General features: G+C 46.2%; 1 protein-coding gene across 5 annotated transcripts; it reads right to left on the minus strand.

Annotated features, from left to right (window-relative positions):
• Positions 1 to 272: 272 nt before the first annotated feature.
• On the minus strand, positions 273 to 18,854 carry CHGB (chromogranin B). Of its 5 annotated transcripts, none has more exons than XM_087774479.1 (6): positions 18,574 to 18,854; positions 11,812 to 11,940; positions 6,315 to 6,358; positions 5,366 to 5,459; positions 1,893 to 3,664; positions 273 to 683 (listed from the first exon to the last, which is right to left on the minus strand). In XM_087774479.1, the coding sequence occupies exons 2-6, from the start codon at positions 11,855 to 11,857 to the stop codon at positions 600 to 602; spliced, it is 2,040 nt and encodes a 679-aa protein (XP_087630605.1). In that variant the 5' UTR covers positions 11,858 to 11,940; positions 18,574 to 18,854; the 3' UTR covers positions 273 to 599. The 5 variants fall into 5 exon arrangements, with proteins under 5 accessions (XP_087630605.1, XP_087630606.1, XP_087630604.1 ...); XM_087774480.1 differs by lacking the exons at positions 11,812 to 11,940; positions 18,574 to 18,854 and adding exons at positions 7,290 to 7,431; positions 8,192 to 8,302; XM_087774478.1 differs by lacking the exon at positions 18,574 to 18,854 and having other exon boundaries at positions 11,812 to 12,059.
• Positions 18,855 to 20,202: the final 1,348 nt, after the last annotated feature.

Here is a 20,202-nt window from a genome sequence, read left to right on the forward strand (position 1 = left end):
CCGTTCGGTGTGGCAACCTCTTTGCTTCTGTAATGACTGATTTCCAGAACTAAGTAATTCACAGGACATTTCTGAGTTACTGGAGCAAATTAACTGGCATTCTTTCTCACCTCTTGTGCTCTTGCTAACTGGCAAATGAAAGGCACAGACAGGCTCCCTGTAACTTTTAGAAAAATACTGGTGAATGACAAGTCAACATTTTGTACGCAATCTATCCATCTGGTACAGCTCACTTTGAAATAGCCCCATCAGTCAAATAAGAAAGGAGAAAGTTTGGTCCAAGATCAATGTTTTTTATTATTTCAAACTCAGACAAATATATTTCCGAAGAACACTAACAATTATTTTCACAAGCATATTAAAAATATCTGCCTTGCAGGAAAGGTTATAATACTAAAATTCATGCTATTCAGATCTCAATAGCATAATAGCAAATTAAAGACATTTTCAGCTGTATAAATCACTACACTATAGTGGACAGTAAATAGTATTTCCTGTTTTTAGGGCAAACAACAATCCAGTGGCAGTGAATTTACCACAAAATACATGTATTGTGAGTACAGCTATATCTAGCTTTAAAAGGCAAAAGCAGATCATCTTCAGCCTCTCCTGTTGTCATTAAACTTCTCAGCTATTTTCTGCAGCTCCAAATCCATAGCAGCCAGGTTTTCCACTTCTTTTTCCTGTGAAAACATAAAGAGTGTTTTAACACATCAAATAACGTTGGCAAATGTTTTGTTCCATGAAAATGAGAGACAAAGACCATTTCTGAGGCAGACATCTCCTGCTACTTACTGGTCCCTGGGCAGCTTGCTGGGGTGGGAAGTGTTAACAGCAGTGCAGCACATACTTTGATTTGTGCAATTTCCTGCTTTTAACTGAATTAGGGCTGGGGAAAGCATCAAAATACTTGTTCTGAGAGCTGGATCTAATTACAGCTTGACTTTTAGCTTTAAAGCGCCATTATCTAGTAGTGACCTCCTGCTATCTCACAGCTGCTGCCTCCTGCACCATGCAGTCACTTCTGCCCAGGTGAAGCTCCTGTAGGAGGCTACAGCCTTACGATCACAGTGCTTCTGGCTTATGACACACAGCAAGCACAGTGTGCAACAAAAGGAACACCTCCACATTACCAGATGCTAGGGAGAAAAAAAAATTATGCAGCCAATTCTTGTTTATTGTGATGACTTGCTAACACCATTTAACCTCTATATAAATTAGTATTAAACCTCCACTGCTCCCAGCTCCGCTTTATGCAATAGATACAGTGACATACATGAGGAGCATCCAGCTGATGCGTGTAGACGCAGTTTTCCTGGACACCGAAGCAGAATGGGAAGTCCAACAAGAAAAGGATTCACATATCTGGGAACCACATGCACGAACTGGGCTTACAAGCGCAAGCAAGGTAATTTGTAAATTGCAAGCTCTGCAATTACAGCCGGGAAGTCAATGGACAGCTGAATTTCACTCTCAGTGTCCAACTTACTTTTCAAATGTACATTTTAAACAACCCCACAGACCAAGTGGTGCTTGCTAGTTACCTGTCTGCCCCTGCTGCAACAGGCACCTTTGTTTTATTAGTCTGTAAAACCCTAAAGGGAGAGGTAGGGCCCAAACAGGAATAAAATCTCCTTTCTCTTCCTGTCTTGCAGCAGACAGAAGCTAATGAAGATGCACATTGTCTTTATTTTACAAACTGTGCCCTAGGGTAGTTCCAGTGAATTCATTCAAAGAAAGATTTTTAAATCACTGAAGATCTGTCTCTCAATGTGACTTAATCTTGTTTGTGTTTTTCCATGCAGTTTACCAGCTGCCTTGGGAATGGATTTAGAAATGTGCATGTAAAGTCAGCTTCCCCTAGCTTTTCAGAAAAACACCTGCACACGTACCTCCTCTTCTGTCAGAGGCCTCTGGCTCCGACTTCCTCTGTCATTCCTGATCACGTGACGCCTTTTCGCGTCTTCTCCAGAACTGTACAACTCTGGAAATTCAGCTGATTTCTTCCTGTAATTCAGAAGTTGTGCAAGTTGATCCATCTTGTTGTATTGCCTTTTCATATCGTATCTGTTCATTTTGCTAAGATTCCTCTTGTCGGTGCGTCCGTGGTTCAGGGCACTTAGGATTTGCTTTTTCTCCCACCAGTCATAGTCATTATATTCAGGGAAAAGACTCTTCTCGTTCAGGGTGGGCCTGCCTTCCTCTTTGCCCTCCAGAAGCTGCTCTCCTGTGCTGTCCCTTTTCTCAAAGTGACGGCTTTTCCACCACAGCAGTGGGTAGAAAGGGCTGTAGGATGCCGTGGTTCTCTTCTCATTCTCTGCAGGGAAATGGCTTCCGTACTCTTCCCTCTCTGCATATCTTCCCTCCTCCATAGTCTCCTCTTCATTTTCCATCTGATCACTGCTGTGATGCTTCTTTTCTACTTCCTCCTCCTCCTCACTGTTGCCAGGGTAGCGCTGCTGCTCTACACTGTCCTCAGTGCTGTAGCGTCTTCTGGCCTGCCCTTTGCGCTCTCGAGTGTACACTTTCTGTGACCCTTCGTCTTCACTGTCCCACAAGCGGTATCTCCCTCCAGCACGATGCTGCTTCTTCTTGCTGCCACCGCTGAGATACCTGTCCAGCTCTTCCTCACTTTCATCTCCAAGATACGTCCTTCCCTCAGGATGGTGCCTCCTTGCCTCATGTGATCCATCACTGTGTCTCCTCTCCTCTCGCCATTTCTCATTGCTTTCTTCACTGTGGCGATGCCTCTTGTTTTCTTCTTCACTGCTCTCTTCACTCTGCTGCCACCTTTCTCTGTACTCCTCGCTTCCCTGGTCTGCATGCCTCTTCTCCTCCACCTGTTCAGACCCATGCCTCCCATGATAACCACTCTTCTCCTCATGCTGCTGCTCAGACTCTTCATGATGTTTCTGATAGTGGTTCCTTTTGTCCCAGAGATGGGCCTCCTGTGTGTTTGATTGCTCAGCTAGTTCCTCTCTCTCGCCACCATGGCCCCTCTTCTCTTCAGAAGAGTCACCCATTCTATGCTTCCCATGATAATGTTTGGGTTTGTAGGGCTGCTTTTCCTCTTCTGTTTCTTCACTCTCATCAGATTCTTCATGCTCTTGCTGATGGGAGAAATCACGTTCCTTAGACTCATGGTGGTATTTTTCACTTCTGTCTTCCTCTGCCTCTCCCTCTTCACCTTCATGAATTCTTTTGTAAGGGCTCTGCATTCCCTCCTCCGAATGCCAGTGGCCTATGGGGCGCTGATCATTCCCATTAGGTAACTCCTCTGTGCTCGCACCTCCAGAGTGGGACTTGTTGAGAACAGCATGCTCTACCTCTCCGTCATGACGGTTGCTCTCTTTGCTTTCTTCTTCATTGTGGTAGCTCTTCTCCTCCTCTCTTCTAATTTCCTGATAGTGCTTCTTCTCTTCTGTATGAAGTCTCTCTTCTTGAATAGGTGTGTGGTGTCCATCCTCCTCTTCCTTGTTTTTACCTTCCTCGTGAGCGAGTTTCTCCTCATCACGTCCTTTCATGTACTTTTTAGATTCCTCTTCTGCCTGACTTTGTTCTTCCTCCAAACTCCCAGTATGATGTTTTTCAAGCTCTACTGGGTCTTTCAAATGCCTCACTTCAAGTTGTTCGTTTTCACTTCTCTCTCTGTCATTTCTACCACCTACAATAACAAAAGCAGCATAATGATGTAATCCAACTCTCCACTGAAGCGTTATTTCAGTTTAAATACATAACTGGCTTCCGAAAGTAGCAAGAAGATTTGGACAGAATTAATTTTTTAATTCTGCTTTTAAAATTAGTCATTTTCTCATATTTTGTATGTTTGCCTGGAAAATCATTAACTAATTTTTTAATTTTTAATTAGGCATTTTAAAAGTTCCATTGAAACTTCCAGAATTATTTTTCCTCTTTGGATTTTTTCTTTGTTTGTGATCACATTTAAATATTTAATTAACTCTCATTCCCATTAAAAAAAAATCAATGGGATCTGGAGTTGTGTTCAGTTCTTTGGATGTCAGGCCTTATCCATCACATATGCTTATTCACAAAAAAGACAACCATCTATTTCAAGCTACTCGAAAATATCTGGGGCTTTTAACAAATTTTAAAAGTTCTAAATTGACTGAAAAAAAAGAAGTCTGTAACTTTGCAATAATTATGTTTAACCAAATCATGCTCCTTCCACTATTTCCAAAATGCTAAATCAAAGTCTGACTCTGACCACAATGGTTACAGTATATTTCTATGAAGACATTTCTGCTTCACTTGTGTCTGAGTAACATCAGGAATAGATCACAAATCCTGAAAGTTTTCAGACAACAGCTGTACAGATTTAAATAGTTCATTATTTCTGAAAAGCTTCTCATTATCTGATATTCTTGGAGGAGATCTGTCTAATGGCACAAATATGGTCCTTACCCTCTCTTTCCAGTAAGTGTTTTTTCATTTTCCAAAACATTTCTGAAACTAACAATGTCATAAACAAAGCTCGATGCCTGATGGCATTCAGCATCTCCTAGAAGTTTGGGGATGCGTTCAACACAAATACGCATATTCCCAAAGCCCAAACCCCACCCTCTTCTGATGACTGTATAATGCCATGCATTATTCCCTCTATAAACAACCAGGACACAGATGGGTTTCATTATTGCTTCTTGCTGGCAGGTAAGTTCAAGAGCCTTTTTATTGCTCTGTAATCAAATAAATATAAGCAGAAAAGAAAGATGTGCATTCTGCAGTTTGGCACAGTGTCAAACTTAACCACACTTCACTACAGAGAGTAATCAAGCATGCAAACAGGCTTACACCTCGACATTGAGGCAGCTAAGCACCACGCTGCAGGAATGAGCTCATCTGAAATGAGCACTCCCACAGCGAGCTTTCAACACATGTCTCCAGACCTCCAAAATCAGTACTACAAACTTAAATGGTTTGTGGCCTGAGCAGAAGACTCCTGAGCTGGGTGCAGATTCAGTTGCCACCAGGCGCAGGAGCCCTACTTATTTAAGTGGCGGTTATCTGAAGCCAGTTCCTACCCTCTGGGATGCATTCAGCATGTGGTTCAAACCCGGTCGCATTTTTTTGACCTCTCAGGCTACCTAAAGAGCTTGCCTAGTTCTCTGACTCTCCAGGTGGCTTAAGTAGAGAGCCACACATGTTAGCTAAGAATCCCTGACAGTTACCAGGTCAGGCTGTTTGCTCTTTGAGCAAGACAGACTAAACAGAAGGAAATCAGAATTTTGACACTGAAATTTGGAGGCACCAGTTTCACACGGGCTGAAATAACAGTTCACCAGCTCCAACACAAGAGAGAATCCATCTATCAAATTCCTTTCACAAGTTCAGATAACATTGTACTTACTCTTCTTCAGGATTTCTTTGCATTCAGGATTAATTGGTGGTGCATTTGGCTTAGATAGAGCGTTGGACAGAACTTCCACTATGCACCGTGTTACCTAAAAGAAACAAAATGGGAGGAAAAATTCTCATGGCAAAAATGAAAATCCTACTTCTGACCCAGTTAGTGAGGAAAGCTAATTTAAGATTAGAGTTCAGCCTAATATTTATGAGTTTTGAGTAATCCCCAGCTCTACCACAACTTCCTGTGCATTTGGGCAACAAGTGCTTTGCTCCTCACTCCCATACCAGTAAGTATGGTCAAGTTGTTGGTTGTGAGCAAGCGCTCAGAGCGTCAGTGGTACGAGAGTCTCAGGCTGACAATCTCGGTGGCTGGATGGGAGGAGACAATCAAACATTTCTATAGCCATTTGTCTTAACTGTTTTTAGTTATTACCAGGTGTTTACTAATCTAAATAATCACACTGTCAACCAGTGGAGAGGGTCTGATGTCAGGTTACAGGGTCTGAGAGCAGCTAATGGCATTTATTTAATCAAACAGGTTAAAAATCTCTTTCCAAAGCAGGAGATGAGAGGACTGCATTAGAAAGTCCATTACATAGTTGGTAACTGTAGATATTTCATCTTTCCTCAAAGTTACCATCTCACTTTTTACACTCCAATAACATGTACTATCAAATAATACTTCAGATCATTTTTTGGGCAGCTGTACAACGTAGAGTTTCAAAAGTACCACACTGATACAAGAAGACAGCTTCCATTTTCATCAAATGCACTGAAGCGCATGCAGGTAATCTTCTGACAGCTAAAGGGACTCTGAGTTCCACATCACCAATGATCTCTTAAGAGTTTACCCTTAGGAAAAAAAGCATTACCCTGAGAGTTTAAAGACAAAACATGGAGAGCATGTGACTGGTATTTTCTGAAGTTTGCTCTGACATACAGCTACTCACCATTTCTTCAATATGGTCTTTTTCCACTGGAACTGCACTGACACCTAGAAGAAAACCAAACTGTTACTCATTAATCCTAGCAACAAGCATCACTGACAGGAGTCCTCAGTCAAACTGGTCTGATGGGTTGGCTTGAGTTTTGTGTTGGCAGGTCAGTAAACCAGATACATTTTGCATTATATCTTTTCTTATTCGGGATGGAAAACGCAGCCTAGCATGAGAGAAGAGGCATGTTGACATTTCTATCAGAAAAAGAATATACACCAAAAAACAGAAAGCAATATTTATATTCCAAGACCGGAGCTTTACTACAAGTCAGGTCATCATGTAGTTGTACCTGTTTGGTGGTAAAAAAACCAGGAAACAAGCAAGGCCTGTTTGCACCCCAAGAACCTTTTGGCTTCTGCAAGGGGCTCTGAGTGCCCCATCACCACCTCCCCAGTAGGAGAACATTCTTCAAGGCTTTAAAGCAACTACTGTCCCAATCCTACTGAAGAAATCCTGTCTTGGTTGGATAGGAGGTGGCTCCTGGAGGGAAGGACAGAGCCAGAAGGGACAAGAAAATTTCCATTCACTGAGTGGTCCATTATCACCCCAAGAAGTAAACAAAAAAATCAATCCCAGTGGAAAACACTACTCCGGAAGGAAGCAGCACAACCCATCTCTCTCTCTCTCTCTCTGTGTCCTGAGGACATGTGGGGTAATTAACACCTCCTTGCACCAGTTCTACCATACCTGGTCCAAGGTATTTGCTTTTGGAAAGAAGCTGTTGCAAATGAAACCTCCATGCTGTTTTATTTTGCGATCACTGCTGCAATATGTCTCCAGCTGGTTAATGAGCTTGCTGCTGTGCATTACTAATAAACCATGTCAATTCTCATCCACCTTGAGATTTGCAGAAGTGAAGTTAAGTCTGCCAGCCACACATGAGTATATAGAAGCAAGGCTTATTGTATCATGGCTTCACAGACTTACCATATGGTATATAATCACAGTACACAAACGTACAGCTTGGAGTGCAGTTCTGAAGTTCTTACACAAGTCAGGATATTCTTAAATACATCTATTTATATACATGTCTCCGCAATACTGCTTGGTTGGGACAGTGAGAGATCTTCTGTAACAGATGAACACAAAGCAGATTATGGATACAAAGGGGGTAAACAAAGGTAAACACCTTACAGCATCAGGAAAACTAACACGGCCCCAAGAAAGTTTCCTGCAGAGCAGACAGGAATGCGTATCCTTGCACTATTGAAAGCAGCAAAACCTTTCTTCTTTTCTGTGTCTGCAGAGGAAGCAGGCATCCCCTTGAGCAGTGACTGTGTAATAACCGAATACAATACAATAATAACTCTCTTGATATTTCTACTGTCCTCTATTTTTGCTCTCCCAAACACATATGTGCTTCTCCAGCCCCCATCTCTTCTCTGCGTATACAACTGCAATCAGAGAAGGGAACCCACACAAGGATAGCACAGAAGGGATTCCCCTAAAATAGCACCATATCTCTACCCCATCCTTTCCCCAGAATGCCAGGTGGTGTATGGGGGAAGATGGTGCTATACAGAGCCAACCCTCTCCCCCATCTTTTGTGCTCAGTGCTGACTGAGCCAGGCTTTAAGTTACTTTATTTACTAACCTAGTATGCAAATAACTACCACACTGCACAGCGCTGATGCCGCTGCAGTCTAACCTGCCTGCATCCTCCATCTGAGCATGGAGGATAAGGATGTACATACACATGGGGGCAGGAGACTGGCAGCAAAGTCCCTTCTACTAAAAAAAGTGTTATGCACTAAAAGGACACTCTCCCAATCCCACAGGGGTTGGGGACACTGCTCTTATGGCACGAGCTGCCCACAGTCACCACTTACATGTAAGCAGAGGGGATGACCCGCTTCATTGCCTCTTCTTGACGAGGCTCCTCTGGTCCTCCAGCCCACGAGAAATCATGACATGCACACGGGCAAACATCTGGTTTTGTCCTTTTAGTGATGCTGCCATAGCACATCTCCTGTGAGTTACACCGAGTTGATGTGATAAAGCACAGAACAGACAAACTTCTGAACGTCTTTTGCTCTTAAGAGATGCCAACGTCGGGCTGCCTCTCGAGCACTATGTCAGTGGTGCAGAAATATACAGTCAGGTTGTACTCACTGCCTTTGCCCTGTCATTCCAAAGCTCCCGACTCTCCAAGGAGATTTACAGATAGGTTAATGACCATTAAGCAAGTGCTTGCTTAATGATGAAAGCTGACATGCACAGACAAAGAGGAAGCATTAGGCTATCATAACAATGTCAGAAGAAGTAAATGATATTGGACATGTCACATTAACCTGCCCGGAGGAACAAAATGAGTATCCAATTCATCCCAGAGCCTGAAATAATATATTGAGGCAGCTGCTCTGCCAGAGCCAAGATAGGAAGCCCATGGGGAGCCAGCATGCCTCACTTTAAACCAGTGCTGGCAGCGCTAGCCTGTGCCAGCTGGCAAGAGCTCCCTCGGGGCCACCTGCCAGCTGGAGATGGCTGACCAATGCCTCTGCCTTCCTCTCCACATGTGCTCAGGAGGGGTGAAGCCATCACTCCGGCACCACCGACACTGCCGGGTGGCAGGGCACCCACCCGCCGGGCTTCCGGGGACACAGCAGACGGTACAACCGCGGGGTTTCACAGCAGAAACAAAGTCACAGCACACACGGAGATGGAAATCCTTCCCCTGCCCATGCAGAAAACCAGACCACAGACCTACAAAGTAAAGCAAAGCCCTGGGCCTGCTTCCTCCTCCTGAACCAAATCTGCCCAGGCAGTTACAATCAGATTATTTGATTTTGCAGAAGTGCTGAGCGCTGATGAAGATCACAAAAAAGGATGAGAAATGCACAACAAATTCACGCAGCGTTTGCTTGCATCTCCAAGATTGGGACAGATCTTTTGGTGGGTCCCTGATGAAATCCCCTCATGGCTTTGTTTCATCAATGCTGATGACTCAGTGCAGTGCCATTGCTCATCAAAATGTCAGCAAAAACCCTTCCTAGGAAGGATCACAGAAACTTTGGCATATTGATTTGCAGAAGGAGCACTAGAAAGTTCTTGAAGTTAATGTTTCACTGATTCCCAGCCCCAAACAAACTCCACTGATTCTGACTGACATTTGAAAGCAAGATAGCCAAAAAGGATGCAAAGAGATACCTGACCTGTTTGATGGCATAAACAGGAAAAAGTATTTGGTAAGAAATGGCCATGGGGTCTGTGGAATAAGTCTGGTGAGCTTCTCTGGGTTGGCATCCCTCCCCCCCACCTTCTACCCTCCCCTTTGATTATAACAAAGGCACTTGAAGGTAGTCAACTTCATTACAGAGTTTCTGTACAAGTCCCAGAAGTGTTTCCATGTGGAGACCTCTAATATACCTAAAGCTGAATTACTCAACCCAGAATGACACCGATTCTTTCAAGAAATGATGTAATACACATAAAAAGCTATAAAGCCAAGCGATCACCTCATCCTATTGTGTTTAATCTTCATTTCACAGTGTGGTTTTAATATTTAATGCCACAAGCCAAAAAAATTTTCTGTTAGTTAAAGCAACAGACCTACTACTTCCCAATCACCTCCCAGTATCAAGCACCAGCTGGCAAAAATCTAGCAACACCGCTAGAATAAAATTATACCGAGGAGTCTTTGTGGAAAGAAACCGTATCGGGGGAGAAAAATAAGTTAAAAGCACCCGACCAGCCCCGGCGCGGCGTGAGGCGAAAGGCCGGACACCGTCTGCCCGGCAGCGGCGAGCAGAAGGGGGCGGCGGCCGGGGCACAGCGCAGGCAGCCCGGCGGCCCGCCGCCCCCTCAGCGCTCCGCTGCCCGCCGCTGTGGCGCTGGCGCCTTCCTCAAGCCCCGGCCCGACCTCACCCTCCCTCTCACCGGGCCGGCCGGAGGGGCGACCCCGGGTGACGCAGGGCGGGCCGGGCATGACGTCATGCACCCACCGATGGCGCCACCCCTCCGGCAGCGGAGCGCTCCACCGCTCTTCAGAGGCAAACCCTTCCACCCCCCTCAAACCACCCCGCAGCCGGTGGGGCTTTTCACTCGCCTCTCCCTCACGGCCAGGGCGGGCTTCGCCGGACCCGCCGCTGAGGGAGCTCAACGGCCGCCCTCCCCTCGGGGCGGGTCGCGCCTCCGCTCCCGCTCACCTGCCAGGGCGGCGGCCCCCAGGAGTAGGAGCAGCGCCAGCGGCCCCATGCTCCGCTCCGCTCGGCTCGGCTCCGGGCGGCTCGGCGGCTCGCCGCTATTTAAAGGGGGGAGCGGGGGCGGAGGAGACGGGCGGGGGGCGCCGCCGGGAGCCTGCGTCACTCCGAGCCCCCGGGGGCGGCGCCGCCGCCGCCCCCCCTTGTCCTCTTCCCCCGCCGCAGGCCGCCCCCTCCCCTCCCCTCCCCTCCATCCCGGCCCCCGCGGCTCGCCAGCACGGGGGAAGTTTCTCCCAGGCTGAGAAAGCCGAGCTCATTTTCCCTTTCCTTGCAACTACCACATCTCTTCCTTCTGCCTCCCCCCCCCCCCCCCCCATATTCCTCGTACCCCATTACATCTCCCCGCCCCGCCATCCCCTCAGAAAAGAAGAAAAGCGGGGTTTCCCTGCCCCTTTCTCCTGCTCAGAGCATGCGGCATCATCCTTGGGTCTTTCCCACCGTCAGAGGATGCTGAGCCTCTGCCTACAGGGAGGAGGTGCGGTAATCCATCCCTCTGGAACAGCTTTCACAAGAAATCACCGCTGCATTTCCACATCCATTTCTGATCTAAGCTTTTTCAGGTGCTGCTGCAGCCTTTTTTTCCTGCAAGGTTTCTGTCCCTTCCACTCAAATCATTGCCCGCCCCTGCACACAGCAAACCCAGAACCAGAGAACGACTGGAAAGTGATCCCCGCACTTATGTCATCTGGTGAGTGAATGACACGCAGTGCTCCTCAAGAGTTTTACCAGGGAAATCACTGCTTTTAGCATCTGTCTCCACAGGCAAACCTCTTATTTACTGTGATTTACTCTGGGGAGCCAGAGCAAACCTACAGAGATCAAGTTTTACATAATTTTCTTAAACAGCCCCCACTGTCCTGATTAGTCCTTGATGGACTGGAAAGCACAAATGACAAGCTATGATGAGCGCTCCACAGAGCAAGTCTGAACACTCCCCCCAGTTCCCTCCAGAGCCAGGCAAAGACGTAAGACCAGGACTTGTTTTGCTTTTCCTTTCATTAACTCTCAGAGGGCCATCTCCAAATTATTTGTACTTTTCAGCTGTTGTTTTTTGTTCTCAGTGCTAAGCAGGTAACCCTTTAATTGCCAGTGTTCATGGAGGACAATGGATCTATACACGAAAATGGCAGTTATCTCTGTTATCATTCTGTGTACTATTATATTGTGTATTAACACCAGGCTGCTATAACCATATATTCTTTAAACATATAAAACAGGACACAAGGACACAACACTCCAGTAAAACTCACATGCAGCTTCATCTGTGCATAAGGAAGCCAGGAACTTCAGCTCCATTTGAAGCTTGTTTCAGAAGACAGCCTTCAACTCCAGGAGGCACAGCCAGATACCTTGTTCACCTTGCATTCAGATTACCATTTCTGCAGAACAACAGAACCCGGTTACCCGGCCACCACGAAAAGCAAATCAACACTGCAACATCTTCTCTGCTTCCTCAGCCTCCCCCTCCTGCATGCCGTTCCCGTACTGCCTATACAAGCCCCATCTCCCCAGGCAGATGATGCTTTGGAAATCACCAGCCTTGACTGTGGGAAGTTGAGAGCCGGATTCAAAAGACTGAAGAATTTCACTGGCTTCAAGGCCCCCATGTCCTCCCCCGTCTGAGTGAGGATTCAGCCTGGCCTCAACTTCCTCAGCTGCTCACAAGAAAGATTTTTAGGTGAAACATTTGCCATTTAAGCGTTCCCTGCTTCCCCAGGCGTATAAATAGCACTCTCTGGTTATCCTTGTGTAACTGCTCTACTCCAGCATTTGCTTGGCTATACTTATCTTGGACTTGACAGTCAAAAGGGGCAAGTGATACAAAGATGCTGAATAAAAATAGGCAGCTATTTTAGTATCTATGAGGTATTTGTACTAAATAACTGTATCGCACAAGTCCTGTTGATAGTCGGTAGAACCACTACTGCGGAAGCCTTCTTTGCTGCAGAAGAGACAGCTGAGATTAAGCAGTCCCGCACCCCTGCCTCATGTGGCTTCTAATCCATCCCTTGCACCACAGCAGCAATCACTAGGGCTTCATGGCTGTTTTCTCTGTGCTGGTTGGTTTATTTATATTTTACTTGTAGGATTTCCCTGAAATGCTCCCTCACCTCAGCACTGTGTGGGCTGATCCCAAAGAATCAAGAAGTCTTGTATTTGCCATTGATAAAAGAAGATGTTAAAGTACTGCTGGGGCATGCTTTGCCATCAGTTATATCAGGGTCTACTGGGAGCACATGTTAATGCCTTCAGATTTGATCAGAATTGAGGTTACAAAGATTTGCAAGTTTTGCAGGAGGTCACCCAAGAGGTCCGTGACAGAAGCAGGGAGAGAACTGGATGGAGTACATCTAATTCCATCTTCAGCACCTAAGGGTAGGATTTCAAAACATGATCCCACAGACTTTTCTGCCAGCACTGGAAAACCAGACAAAGAGAATCCAAGCACCTTGCCTGCAGTTAATTAAGTCAGCCTATATTTCCAAAACAATGTCGCTTCACATGGACTTTTACAGCCAGGTATTAGCTGGCACGAGCTTCCCCTCACATTAGGAAAGAGATGTGACTGCATTAAGTGAGGATTACAGCAGGCGGTGGCATGTTTCACTCGATCGGTTGTGAGTGGCACACACCAACCTCCCTTCTCAGATGTGTCAGAATTTCGATTGCAGTGATATACATGCCTCATAATGTTGTGACAATCTACCACTTTATGAATAAACAGTATTTATCCTGCTGGATTCTCTCAAATACAAAAGCTTTTTAAAAAATACACATTTGGCTCATGCTAGAAGTTAGCAGACAAGCGAGTTTCTGTGTCTGAGCTCCTAAATTCAGAGGAGACTGCTCGGGGAATATGAGGATTGCTCTCCTCTAATCAGATGTGCTAGTGGGATTATCTTCATTCTTGGATGCCAATTAGTTTTCATAGAATGAAAATCCTGCAGCCCATTTCATGAACAAACTCATCTCTTTCATTCAGAAGGTGCTAAGGGGATGGATCTGGAGAAAAACATCAATCAAATCTGAAAAGCCATCACCATCTATCCAGCGACACCATCTATGCAGCTTCACTAATGGCAGCAAAAATCCTTTCAGAGGTCCATGCATATGCAATGCCCGTTGCAACATAATGGCTGGTGCGGTTGCACAGATGCATAGGCTTTGCTTTCATTATACATTACCGTATATATATTTACCCATAGCTCACTAATACCAACTATTACAGTGGCTTACAGCTGGTGCAACATGTAGTTGAACCATGCCACAGGAATTCAATTATCATCTTAGTAGCTCTACAGTGAGGCAGGATCAGGTGCCCGGCTCATCTCTCTGTTCATGTATGGTAATGGACTTCAGAGGAGTGAAAATCCATCAGACACATCCACTGGAGAGGGAACAGGCCAGTGCTCAGCTGGATCTCGTCTGTGCTGCATCCAGACAAGGGGCCTGGCAAAGCAGCAAGGACAACACTTCAGGGGTGCATATGCCTGTATACACCCCAAAATCTTTGCATGCCTCCAGCCAAAGCCTCTGTGAGAGGTGGCAGCCAGAACCATGCTCAGACCTCCTCCTTCTTATTGAGCAAAGACTATTTATCCTGCACCAGGCACCTGCAGTGATGCTGATGAACGGAGCTTGCTTGATGAGCTATGGGAGGATCTGACAAACGACAGGGACAGAGGTATCAGGAACAGTGTCTGCTTGAGCTAAATCCATGTGAGATGAAATGATACCGCTGTTAGATAAGGCAAAATGCTTCTAAGCACACTCTGCAGCAGCCTGTGCTTGGGTGGATTGGGCTGGTACAGTTTGTTACTTGTAATGGGTGGTCAGTCTGCATATTTCGGCTTAGCCTCCCTCTCATCCAAAATCAATTAGTAATAAAAAAATGCACGCTCATAGGAGAACTGAATCTACAGGATGCAAATCACCTGAATGTACTGAGATGTAAAACCACCTAATTCTGTATTTACACAATAACCAGCTTCCAATTTAAATCTAAGATGCACATCTTTTTCCTCCACTGAAATATTTTGGGTCATTTTTCCCCTGAAAGTTAAACACACCTGTCACTGCCTGTGGCCTTAGCTTATCAATGAACTGCCCAGCAAACTGAGATCCAGTTGAGAGACAGAGGAGCTGTGAAGAGACCCTGTGTGGTACAGGTGTGTAATTTCTGTAGCGTGGGCAACTATCTTTTTTTCCTTTCTATATTTATACAGTACCTCACACAGTGGAGGTTTGTTCATGCCACGTGCTCTTAGGCAGTACAGAAACAACTGCTAGGAACTGACTGCTAGTCTTTAGTCTCAACTTCAAAGAAAATCTAAGGAATCTGCAGGACATTTCAGCTTCAGAACCAAGAGAATGTTAAAAGTTCAGGTGGACTCTTCTCAAATTGTCTTTCTCAGTCTTCTTTAAAAAAAGATGATTTTCCTCACTTGTAACCCTCTGACCTTCCATGCAGGATCCTTCTAGCTCCAGCTCTTCAGTGATATATCTATATCACAGAAATAAGGTCAAATGTTACGTGGCCAAACTGAAAAGAGTTTTAAAATATGCCCATAAGACATGTAATAATTGTTAAGGGATATTAAAAATATATGCACAGACTCTGCTATGGTCTTCTGGAAAAAGCCCTATGCCAGCTGATATAAATCTTCAGGGCCTCTGTATACACTCACAGGCTACAGAAGCTCTAAAGGTACCACCAGAATGCAAAAAAAACCAAACCAAACCAAACCCAAAAAAACAGCCAAACCCAAAACACAGGTAAGTGAGAGAGGGAAGACCGAGTCTAAACACAACCACTTCCCTGACATCCCAGGTTTTCCACATGAACATCTTCACATACGCTCACACACACCTACCTCCCTGCCCCAGTCATTCCTCCCTCAGTGTTTGTCAGCTCAGATGGGAGAAAACTAGATTATGCTGCAATACAAAAATAAATACACAAATAAAAAGCAGACTTTGGGGCCTATAGAATGAAGGACAGTTTTTCCATACTGTACTGTGAGCATGATTACCACTAAAAAGCAGTGCCACTTCCTAGGTCCTTCCCTGACAGCAACTTGCCAACCTTGCTTGCTCCAGGCAGTAAATGCAACTTAGCTCTTGCAGTTACACTGGTATGGCATCCATGGGAAAGATGACATTGATGTGAAACAACATGCACGTTTCCTGCCCTCCTACAAGAGAAAGTAGGAATTTGCCTAACAAACACCATTGCGCTGCCGGGATTTTTAGTCACAAGTCTCTTTGTGTTACCCATGCTGCCACTTCTCACCTGGGTATAAATTCCTGATTTGCTGTCATAAAACGATGTGCTGGAGTCCCAGTCAAAACCTGCCACTCCAGATGAACCGATCATCAAGCGAAAATGCAGCGTTGGATCCACGGGAGCCCTTACATGATTACTCATGGCTTTATGAATTCAGCTATGACTAAATCCTCTCCTAGCCTCAGCTGTAATGAAATTGCCTTGCTGACAACAGGAGCAACCTCCACAGCCCCAGATGCCTCCTCCTCTGCAACGGGGTGGGGTAACAGCACCCCAACACCTTCCTCACCAGAGATGAGTCCTGAACAAAGAGCAATAGCACCCCTGAAAGCTGCCAGTGTGTCTTGCCCAGCCCAACTTTCGGATGCTTGGCACCGCTGCAGGACCAGAGCTGCCAGGCAGCTGATGCCCAGAGAGCAGCCTGAGAGCTGTGGCCCATCTCACCCTCCGGTCTGGGCACAGTGGAGCTGCACACCTAGATCCACCACCTCCCCCAAAACACCCACAAAACAACCCCTGCCCGACCCCCCCAACATTTTTTTTAAAGTACGTAATTAACCACACTGGTAACCTCACTGGTGAAGAAGTTTGGGGCTTGTGCAGTAGACGGTAAAACAGGATGGAAATTTCTTTCAGCAAGCAAATTGCTGACTTAAGGCCTTGTATTTTGAGTGCTGCTTGTCATTAAGCAAAAATTGCTTTTACAGTTGCCTTTGCACTGCAAATAATTTCATTTAGGCAATGAAACAGCCCCATTCAATGTTTCTGCCTGCATTTTGTCAACTGTGTATGTTCCATTTCATATTTACAGACTGGAGCACTAGTCTGGCTTACTTAGTAATTCGTTTCTTTAAATATTTATAGCACTTTGACTCTCAGCAAGGGTTCTGTTTGGTAAGAACAATATTGTTCTGTTGTTGATACTGTCATGGAAATTTCAGAGGCAAATTTCAATTTTGTAAGATAAAAATATATAGATTTTTGCAACAGACCGTAACGATTTCAAAGGAAACTTTTTATTGCTGAACAATGTATGTACTGAAAAAAAAAAAAAATCCCACTATGCCCTTGCACATAATTCCAGACTGAAAAGACAGTGCTGAGAGATCTGTTTCATGACACCAGTATGCACACGGCGAAAGGAATTGCCAAAGAAATTTTCAATCACCTCTTTTTAATTGCCACTGGCACTAAAAACAGAAACCTAGCTGCAAAAAGACCCTATGAAAGAGAGAGCAAAACCTGCAAAATGCAAGAGGAGTTTTTGCTAAGATCTCTTCCCACTAGAAAATCCTTTTTTTTCTTTTGCACACCCTGATTTTAAGACTTTTAGGCTCTCCGTGTCAAACACTGTGGTGCTTATAAAAAAGGCTTAAGAGGCTTAAGTTTAAAGGCAGCCTTGGGAACTGAAAATACCTGGCAGATACTCCATCAGTGTAAATTTGCCTCATTCCATCGACTTCAGAGACTACATTCGAATGATACCAGCTGAGAGCCAGGACCAGAGAGCACATCCCTGGACTGTCACTTTAGGCTGTGCTGTAGACGTGTGTGTTTTCAGGCATTCCCTCCTGGGTAAGACGATAACTACCTATATTTGTGATGTAGGGAAAATTTTCCAGAGGCAAATGATAGTTATAATTCCTCTGCAAAATGCCATACGGACAAGGTAGGGCCTGTCAGGGATGTTGCCTTCCTCACACACAACCACCCTGTTCGCTGGACACCACCATCCTCCTGCTCCTGATTTTTTTCTAGTCTCATCTCCCTCGTTACAACTCCAAGGACCTCAGACAGTTCACCCTGACAGCGAGGCAGAGGAACCAGAGGAACCGCATTTCAGTGCTGACCTGATGAAAACACCCTCAAAACAGGCAAAACACGCTCCCTGCCACTGCAGCATGCCAGCTGGGAGAGCAATCCCCCCAGCCTCTGGAAAAGCAACCACCATAATACGTAAAGTCAGTAGGAATGAGCAGCTGGGAGTGAGAACAATCAGTGGAAAAAAACCCAACAGATAGCGGCTCTGCAAGCCAAGCGGCAGTAACTGCTTCTCCTTGCAGGAGAAGTGTCCAGAGTTTGGCTCCCCAAAAGTGAAGGCTTTCAAACGCAATCTAAACCTTCCCTCCAACCCTGAAATAACCAAGAAAGCACCTCTCAAGGATAATCAGAATCTTTTCAGAGTAGAAGAGCTATTCTGCAAGAGGTAGAATTAATGACACATGAATTCAATGACTTTGAATGTGTACCCTTTCTCCCCAGGGATCCCAGCTTGCTCCTGCATCCCAGCCTGGCCATCCACCTGCTCCAGTGCCCTGTCCCCACCTCCCTCCCTCTTGTCCCAACCGTTTTAGTTGGGCATGGTGCAGTCTGGAGCTGTGCAAGTACTGACTGGCTGACAGGACAAGTGCTGAGCAACCGGCTGGCAGGATGGACATGAGCTGACTTACTTAATTGTCTTTCCCTCAGGGAGGCATTAATTTGGGTCTCTCTTCCCTATCCATCTCCCAGTAACATTAATTTAGGTCCTTCTCTTCAAACACGGATGACCACAAACCTTCTGGCTTTGCCACCTCTGTACAAACAGGCAGCACTGGCATACCAAAGCTCCAAGCACAGATGATACACATGGACCCCATGGCCCCACGCCAGGGCCACCGCTCTGTCCCTTCTCCAAAGATCTCTCCCTAGTCAGAGAGAAGAGCACGGTCTGGCAGAAACTCACCTCCACATTGCCTGGCACTCATTCACGATCCCATCCATCTAGCTGGTCTCGACAAGAGGTTTATGACTTTGTGGCTGTCAGAGAGCAGATATTGGGTTCCTGTTGCACTCCCTGGAGAAGCACCAATTTTCAAGGAGCAGCTCTTACTGCAAGCAGCGGAGGTTCACTGCAGCTGGCACCTGGCAGCCTACAGGCAGGACCAGGCAGAGAGCAATGGGCATCTTTGCTGACATTCAAAATCCCATCACACGTCTGCCTCTGCAGCTTTCCAGCCAAAAACCCTTGCAATGTGCTGCAGGCCCCCAGCCAGGGATATAGAGCCAGCATACAGCCTGCCAGGGAACACAGAAAAAAGCCTTTTCAAGATTAAATGCCCTCACAAGGTGGAAACCAGCAGATGCCAAGAGCCATGACCTGTTATTCAGGGGTACTAATGTGGGAACCTGCCACCACTTCCCTCTCCAGACCTTGCAAAGGTGGCTTTGACCAGCTGGAAGCCCAGGCCTCATGGGAAGGGGGCGGTGCCAGCTCTCCCACGGGCCCTTAGCACCTTTGCTGCCATTTGTGTTGGGCACTACCTGGTCCTCAGACCTGTCTCTTGAAAAAGCAACTAAAGGACATACTCCTTGGCACAATCTGTCTGGATTTCCAGTCAGTGACCATGCCTACTCCCTTGGGCTTCGCCCCATATCTTAGCCTTAAGCAATGCCCCAGGGTTTCCTCATTCTTTCTGCTAGCAGCTAGTGCTGGCCACGCTCAGACAGGAGGCGCTCAGGGGTGACTCAGTCCAGCCACTCCACGTGACGTTTGAAAGGCTGAGCAGAAAGCATTTTAAACACTTTGGGAAGAAAACAAGACATGTGCTGGTGCAAGCCCTTACAAAAGGCCCAGCATCCAGTTATAACCCTGGGTGTGGAGAGGTGATGCAGCGGGAAAAGCAGAAAAAGTGACCGTGAAAGAGACCTCTGCTACCCTGGACATGGGGAAGAGCAAACCATAGTGGGTGACTTTGCCAGCTCTCACACAAGGCATACTGAGCCTGCAAAGTATCATGCCCTGGCGTTGGGAAGAGAGTTCCCACATGCCTCCTCCTCCATGCAGACCCATGTTGGGTGACCACCTCAGGGAGGATATTTCAGCTCAAATGGGTCAAGTGTGGCAAACTTACACTGGGAACAAAGTTAATAGGACACTTTCATTCAAGGTTAGGAGCACCCGATGCTGCCCAGCCAGCATGTATGGATGACTGTCCCACGCAGGCTGAGCAGCCCTGAGGACAGCCTGGGACCGCCCCAGCCCACAGGCTACTGTGCTTTGGGAATATATAGACAGTTATTCCGTGGCCACCTTCAGCTGTGTCCTGACTCTCTTGGGTGCCAGCCCACGCCCAGAGCAGTGACGCTCCCTCAGGGACCCCCCAGACCCAGGGAGGATGAGGGGACAAGGATGCAAAAACATGCCGGCCTCACAGAGCAGATGCTGAGTCGCCTCTTAAACAAGGGGGCTTGGATCACAGACACAAACCCATAATATTTCAACCTCTAACTGCAGCCTTTTTAGGGGAGTTGCTGTTAGGCAAAGATGTGGGTGCAAATGCCCTGTCCTCTCACTCCTTCTTTGAAGCTCTCA

The sequence above is a fragment of the Nipponia nippon genome, unplaced genomic scaffold (assembly GCF_047370975.1).
Source record: "Nipponia nippon isolate SJK-2023a ecotype South Korea unplaced genomic scaffold, ASM4737097v1 scaffold_4, whole genome shotgun sequence".
Taxonomy (NCBI): Eukaryota; Metazoa; Chordata; class Aves; order Pelecaniformes; family Threskiornithidae; genus Nipponia; species Nipponia nippon.

What these genes read in the sequence shown, in the direction of transcription:
- CHGB (XM_087774477.1), bottom strand. Translation starts at nt 10,556, where the DNA reads ATGGGGCCGCTGGCGCTGCTCCTACTCCTGGGGGCCGCCGCCCTGGCA. An exon ending in GGGGGCCGCCGCCCTGGCAG is followed by an intron (nt 6,359 to 10,507) that starts GTGAGCGGGAGC and finishes GTTTTCTTCTAG; the next exon opens with GTGTCAGTGCAGTTCCAGTG. An exon ending in GGCCTCTGACAGAAGAGGAG is followed by an intron (nt 684 to 1,892) that starts GTACGTGTGCAG and finishes ATGTTTTCACAG; the next exon opens with GAAAAAGAAGTGGAAAACCT.